Here is a 7,476-nt window from a genome sequence, read left to right on the forward strand (position 1 = left end):
GTACCTACAATGTATTATAAGTGACCCAGAAGTTACATTTTTTAAGTTAGTATTTTCTAAAATTATGGGTTGTTTTGTTTTTTTTTTTGATCCACTACCAAGTTTGATTGCTTTAATATCTTCCTTTTAGGAAGAGATAAGGGTAATGGAAAGGTGTAGAGATAAGCTAAACTTATACTAACATCAGTTTCAGAGCACCTTGCTAGGTTTTTTCCTTTTTTGCTATTTTTTGGCAGCGAGAACTGCACACACCAGAAGTAGAATAGATAATACAGCCACCTATCTATCTTAAAGAACCACAGATGTTATTCTTTTCTTTATGCTTTGTTACTTGACTTCAGAATCTTGCCTTCAGACTGGGAGAGCTGCTTGAACTTCAATTTATTTGTGTTTAGTTTTACATAAAGATTTTAAATCTCTTTGTCTGGTTTGGCTCTAAACTCTCTATGGAACACAGTAATTAATAGGTGATATACAATTCTGGATTTATGCCAGGGATTTTTTTTTTTTTTTTTTTGAGTTGGAGTCTCACTCTGTCGCCCAGACTGGAGTGCAGTGGCCGCTCCCAGCCACTGCAGCCTCGACCTGCTGGGCTCCGGCGATCCTTCCGCCTCAGCCTTCCGAGAAGCCGGAATTACAGGCACGCGCTACCCCGCCCAGCTGATTTTTGATTTATTGTAGAGATGATATCTCGCCAAGTTGCCCAGGCGGGTCTCGATCCCGCGGGCTCAGGCAGTCCACTCATCTTAGCCTCCCAAGGTGCAGGATTACAGGCTGAGCCACTGAGCCCGGCTGTGATTAATTTTTAATGGAAACTATTTTATTGGATTTTTCATTTATAGCATTTTATTAATTCACACTATCAGTGTGAATTCATTTAACTTAATGACATTGTATATTATTCAGGATAAAATCCTTTATCAAACTTTTATATTTGCCACCATTAAAATTTTTGAAAACCTGTTTGATTTAACTATTTTAATGGAGTTATTTCCTGTTTTAAGTAAACTTGAATTTATACAAAAGTGCAGTTTCAAGATTGATCGCTTTATAAATGATTTAACAGAATTTTTTGATATATTGAGCTCCTTTTAAAATATATAATTGTGTTGTTTGCCATGTTTAAATTTTCGTTTGTAATAAAATTATCTTCCAAGGCCACTCCTCAGGATAGTCAGGAAGGAACGTTTGGGTCAGAACATTCAGCATCACCATCACAAGGGAGCAGTCAACAGCATTTTCTTGAACCTGAAGTCAATTTGGATGATTCCATAGATATTCAGCAACAGGTAAAAGTAAATGCTTTTCTAGGTCATTAATTTCTAACGTTAAAGAAAACATGAAATGTTATATAATAGCAATGTCCCATATTAGAGCTCTGCTCTATAACTGTTTTACTTGTTAGTCATTAGTGCTACTATTGTGAATATTTTTTAAGGTAGAATTGTCAATATATAACTGATTCCCAACCAGCCTTCTTGTTTTTCTGTTGTTTTTTGACTTTCAAGGATATGGATATAGATGAAGGGCAAGATGGAGTGGAGGAGGAGATCTTTGAACAAGAAGCTAAGAAAGTGGCTGTTCGCTCAAGATCAAGAACCCATTCACGATCTCGCTCAAGGTTCTAAAACCATTTTTACCAATAGCTGTGTGTGAATTTTTAAAATGTTATCTTTATTTCTTAGCATCGAGATTAATGGAAATATTTTTCTTGGAATGGCATTTTTAAAAGATATTCTCTCAGAAAAAAACTGTTCAGAATTTTGTAAACAGAATATCATTCAGTTTTTAATTGAATGTATCTGTGGCCATTTATTTGAGTAATTTACATGAGTATCAGCCATATCATGATACTGGGATTTTGGATTATAGTTGATTTTAGTTAATATTATAATGACAGTTTAGGATGTTATTGCCTCTGAACAACAGTTAAAGCAAGCTATATTCCTTGGATTTCACTGCATCTTATAATTATATCAAAAATGCTCATAAAGACAAAACCACAAAAATGATTTTCATAAATATTAACTGTGATACATCTTAATAAGTACATCTTATAAATGATTTTCTTCATGAGCGTAACTTAATGTTATCAGTCTTTAACATTTTTATACTCTGTTTTTTGCTCACAAATGCTCCTGAGCAGTGAATGGTGGCAGGAGGACAGTATTTTTGGTGACTTTTTTCAGTCATTTCTTGCTCTTGTCACAAAGTTCTTTACATTTGTCTCTTGAAAATGAGATACTGTCAGTTCAACTTTCTCTAAACCCACCTAATGTCAGTGAATTATCTTTCTGGAACACTATGGAGTTAGTGCTAAAAACTTCTTTATTTGTGTTAGCAACACCTATTAAGCATTTTGAAGAGTGCTCACTGGCATATGGTTGAAAGGAAAATAAGAAACAGTGTTTCAGTATCACCTTTTATTATACTGTCAAGTACCATAAAACTTTATAAGTTGAAAACGACTGAGCCAAATTATGTATTTAGCCTAATGCTTTGTGAGAAAAATGTTACGTCTTTGTCACTTAAATGCTCTTTCTGTTTTCTTTGGGTTTTCATTCTTGTTCTTTACTCATGTTGGAAAAATGAATTAGCATACCTTAAAAAAAAGTGAGGCCTTTTCTAGAATCTCATCCTCCCTTTCTTTCTCTTGATTGTGAATAATCTGCCAGACTCAGAATCATTGCAAACAAATAGTTATGATTAATGTGGACCTAAGTAGTATAGAAATTTGAGTAAAATGCATGTTTGATGCTTGATATTTCTGTAAAATACTGCTAAGAAGTAGCTAAATATAAAACAGCCCTTTTTTGTGTTTTATTTTTTCCCACATCACATAGAAGTGACAGATTTGAAAGAAGGATAACATTGTCATTAGAAGTAAAGTGAAATTCTTTTATAGGTCACCAAGAAAACGAAGATCCAGGTCACGGTCTGGTTCTCGAAAGCGTAAACACCGAAAGCGATCACGATCCCGCTCAAGAGAAAGAAAGAGAAAATCATCACGTTCATATTCAAGTGAAAGGAGAGCCAGAGAGAGGGAGAAAGAACGACAGAAAAAGGGATTACCTCCAATTAGATCTAAAACATTAAGTGGTGAGTAACATACTTCAGAGTTTTATTTTCAGTAAATACTTTTAAAATAGTTATCTGCTACAAAATCTCTCAACCAAGTCTTATTTTCAAACTAAGAAGTTGAAAAGTGATTTGGTAAATGAGTAATTTTGTACTTAGTTTTTGTAACATGATGGAGAAAAATGAAGAGCAATTTCTATTCAACTACTAAAGTCACTGAAAGTTGACTTTTTTTAAATGCAGGTTAGAAAATATGTTGTGACTAATGATGTGTAAAATAGGCTAGACTCTAGTATCTATAGCATAGACATCATGACTTCTATCCAGAGAATCCTAATCAGTTATGACCACCAGGTCTGTAAAAGCAATTATTATATGAAGCATACACTTTGCTATAATTTGTAAAGGAAATCATAAACTTAATGAGACAGTACTAGAGAAATTCCTACTGTACAGACTTTTTCTACTTTTACAAATTAGTGTATTGTGTGTGATTGGAACAGATTTGATAGTCGTGAAGTTTGTTTTAGGAACAGACTAGGGGAGGGTTCACATGGTAGGAAGATAAGTTGTAATTAGTGCCAAATACTGCCTTGGGGGTTCTTGATGGGTTATGACTGAAGATGAACTAATAGATTATAGATGGGCAAAGTAGTACATAAAATGGAGCAGATTGTCATTCTTTCCTGAGAGCTAAACGATCATATTATCTAATTTCTGAAGGTTTTAAAATAAATTTTTTCTGCTAGGGAGATAGATAAATAATTGCTATATTAAACTGCTTAGAGGATCTTAGAAACCTAGGCCTATAATCAAAGACAACAGCCACCTTCTTGCTAGGTTTTGGCAATTTAAGTAGGAGTTGGCTGTTTTACTAGAATCTGGTTATGAGAGCTAGTAGCGTTAATTTAATAATACTGATATTCTTAACTCTGTACGTTTCTGTTTATTCCTTAGTGTGGAGCTAAATTAGCCATAGAGTAAAACCTGCCCTATACCTGTCATGTTATAGGTAAAAGTCAAAAAGCTAGAAATTAGTTTTTTAAAATGACACTGACATAAAGTCAAATAGAATATATTGAAACTCTGCAAATGAATCAGCTATAAATATTTTAAAAATATCTTCAGTAAAAGGTGTTCATGGAGGCATGAATGGTACAGCTAAAGATAGGACAATATATCTGTTTAACATTTGTTATGTTAAAGAGAAGTGGCTTTCAACAGTTAAATATATCCTTGTCTTTAATGATGAGAAATTAAGGAATTCTCATTCAGCCATTCTCTTTCTGTATCTTTATTCAAAGGATTGTTTTCTTAGGGATAAAATATTGTTTTCAGATTTATCTCTTGGGTAGGGAGGTAGTCACACCCACTGTATCATTCCAGTACAGATACTTAAAAGGTGCACAGGTAGGATTGCAGTGAGAAGTGATCTTGATACTTTATTGCACATTAGAATCACCTAGGGAATTTTGCTACTCCCAGTTCCCAGTCTTGTCCTCCATACCATTCATCATCTCTACCACTCATTATCTCTTAGAGTGAGTGAGTCCCTGGTGGCCACAGATGATTGAAGTGTGCACCCAAGCTTGAGAATAGTGTCATGCAAGTAGTTTCCTTGGCAGAGATGTAAATGAATACCTAAGATTCTAGTTGATTTTAAACAGGTGCAAGTGTTCATTAGTAAGCATTTTAAATATGCTATCTTAAATCTCTTACTGTTATTACTACTTTTTCCTCAGCTGCTTTTGAAAGAAGTAACTTCCACATGTTTTAGCTTATTTGTCTCTTATGTCTTGACAGTATGTAGTACTACTCTCTGGGTTGGTCAAGTGGACAAGAAGGCAACACAGCAAGATTTAACCAATCTGTTTGAAGAATTTGGACAAATTGAATCCATTAATGTAAGTATCAGTTCTTAATAATTTAAGGTTAAAAAAATAGAATCACTTCTTTTCCTAATTAACCCGGTAGTACTGACCTTTAATAATGCACATCTTTACAAGGATTGTTTTACTTTGATTACTTCTGTTTATTTTGGTGCTCTTTCTCTTATTTTTTTACCTTAAGTAGAGGTCTTACAAAATATACTTGGGAATTTTATGTAATATAGTGCACTTGATTCCTAAAATCATCAGATGTTTGAGGTAGCAGGACTAGTATGTGCAATCTAGTTTAATTCTTTTTTTAAAAAGTGTATATAAGGAAACAGAGTCCCACAGAACTGTAATCATTTGCACATGAGCACATAGGAGGTATTAGAGACACAGTGGGGCATGGGATCTTTTGTCTGTGTTTTCTTTTCTTGCTCTCACTCTGTTGCACTCTCTTGCTTTCTTTCTTATCAAACAAAGCAAATGGTAGACAGGGAAAGCCGTTATGGTAGAGAATCACTAGTAACTTGACCATAACTTCCACCCCTCAATTTGATTCTTCACCAGTGATGTGCCACCTAGTCTCCTTGTTTTATGTGTTTTATTCTTTCCCTGGGAGTCAGACATCCTTAATTAGCCATTTTAATTGTTCTTACACTTATAAATCATTTGCTTTCCATGTGTCCTCCCATTATGTAAATTGCAAATAGTGAAATAAAACTAAGTAATGAAATGTTTTATAGTCATTTGTTTGAGGAAAATAATTCACTAGGCTTCTGTTTTTCTGTCTATTGTACCATTTACCAGAAAATTGCCCAGTTTTCTTAATTCCCAGTATTTCTTAAATGGTTAAACTTGACTTTTCTATATTAATAACAGCACTCTTCATTTGAATTTTAATCAGTGTGTATTTTACTTTCACTTATGTATTATCTCATTGGAGCCTCAAAATAATCTGGTTAAGTAATTCAAATATTGTTTTCTTATTGAGGAAACAGTGATTTGGTTGAGTTTCACAGGTAATAAACAGGTGATTGGTTGACTATTTCAACTTAGTTATTTTAAATTTGTTTCTATACCACAGTAGTGTTATAGACTTCTCTTGGTCTATTATCTTTTTAAATTTCACCTGTCAGAACATGGCAATCTTCAGAGTCTGTCATCATATAACTTCTCTGAATCTTTGTTTGATTTTCCCCTACCCTTAAACTAGTGTTTTTCAGCCCCAGCTGCATATCAGAAGTATGTTATGACATTTGAAAAATTAGGGGTGCCTGTGCTCAGTATCTTTAAATTCTTAGCAAAGTTCCACTGCTACACAGGTGATTCTGATGCGCAGCAGGACTCATTGCTCTGAGCAGACCCTGTTTCCAAGAAGCATTTTGAATTTTCTTGTTTATCTTATATGTAGTCTTTCTTGCCTCACAGTCCATTGGGCATCTGTTTACTTTATCCTCTTCCTCTAGGGTGTGACTTTTTGAGAGCACAGTACTTATAAAAAGCACTGAGTCATGTTGTGAATTGAAGTGAACTGAATGGCTGGTGGTAAAATCTAGGAAGTTAAAAGTTGTTGGAATATTAATAACCCATTCATTTAATTTTGGGGAATTTGAAAACAGAAAAGTCCATTAGACTTGGCATTTAGTAGGTCACTGGTGGTCTTTAAGAGAATATTTTCAGTGGGTTGGTGAGGAGTTGGAGCTATTTTTTTTCTTTGAGTTGGAGTCTCACTCTGTTGCCCAGACTGGAGTGCAGTGGCCGCTCCCGGCCACCGCAGCCTCGCCTGCTGGGCTCCGGCGATCCTTCCGCCTCAGCCTTCTGAGTAGCTGGAATTACAGGCATGCGCTGCCACGCCCGGCTGATTTTTTGATTTATTGTAGAGATGAGGTCTCACTGCCCAGGTGGGTCTCGAACCCACGGGCTCAGGCAATCCACTCACCTCAGCCTCCCAAAGGCGCGGGATTACTGACTGAGCCACCGTGCCCGGCTCGTTTCTGCTTTCTTGATATAGATATCACCCATTTCTCCTCTTCCTCTTTATTCTTCCTGCCTAGAACTCAAATATACCCTCCTAGAAGAGCATTCATTCATCCAACAAATATTTATTAACCATCTGTTACTGTTATGTTCCAGGTACTGTTCTAAGAGCTGGGAATACCACTGTGAACAGAACAGACAAGAGCCCTTGTTCTCATGGTTCCTACATTCTAGGGTGGGAAGAAAGACATTAAACAAGAAAAACATTGCAGCCAGGCTCGGTGGCTCAGCCTGTAATCCCGCACCTTTGGGAGGTTGAGGTGAGTGGATTGCCTGAGCCCGCGGGTTCGAGATCCGCCTGGGCAGCGAGACCTCATCTCTACAATAAATTAAAAAAAAAAAAAATCAGCCGGGCGTGTAGCACATGCCTGTAATTCTGGCTACTTGGAAGGCTGAGGCGGAAGGATCGCCGGAGCCCAGCAGGCCGAGGCTGCGGTGGCTGGGAGCGGCCACTGCACTCCATTCTGGGGCGACAGAGGAGATTCCA

The 7,476-nt window shown here is 36.1% G+C and overlaps 1 protein-coding gene across 1 annotated transcript in view; it reads left to right on the forward strand.

Moving 5' to 3' along the window:
- Nucleotides 1-7,476, forward strand: part of SCAF8 (SR-related CTD associated factor 8) — a 164,861-nt gene that overhangs the window by 65,580 nt on the left and 91,805 nt on the right. Inside the window, exons 10-13 of the mRNA XM_021714580.1 lie at nt 1,158-1,289; nt 1,509-1,621; nt 2,906-3,099; nt 4,882-4,982. Of these exons, the coding sequence (XP_021570255.1) occupies nt 1,158-1,289; nt 1,509-1,621; nt 2,906-3,099; nt 4,882-4,982 (540 nt within the window). The remainder of the gene's footprint in view (nt 1-1,157; nt 1,290-1,508; nt 1,622-2,905; nt 3,100-4,881; nt 4,983-7,476) is intronic.

The sequence above is a fragment of the Carlito syrichta genome, unplaced genomic scaffold (genome assembly GCF_000164805.1).
Source record: "Carlito syrichta isolate Samal-C Ts95f unplaced genomic scaffold, Tarsius_syrichta-2.0.1 Scaffold305681, whole genome shotgun sequence".
NCBI classification, from domain to species: Eukaryota; Metazoa; Chordata; class Mammalia; order Primates; family Tarsiidae; genus Carlito; species Carlito syrichta.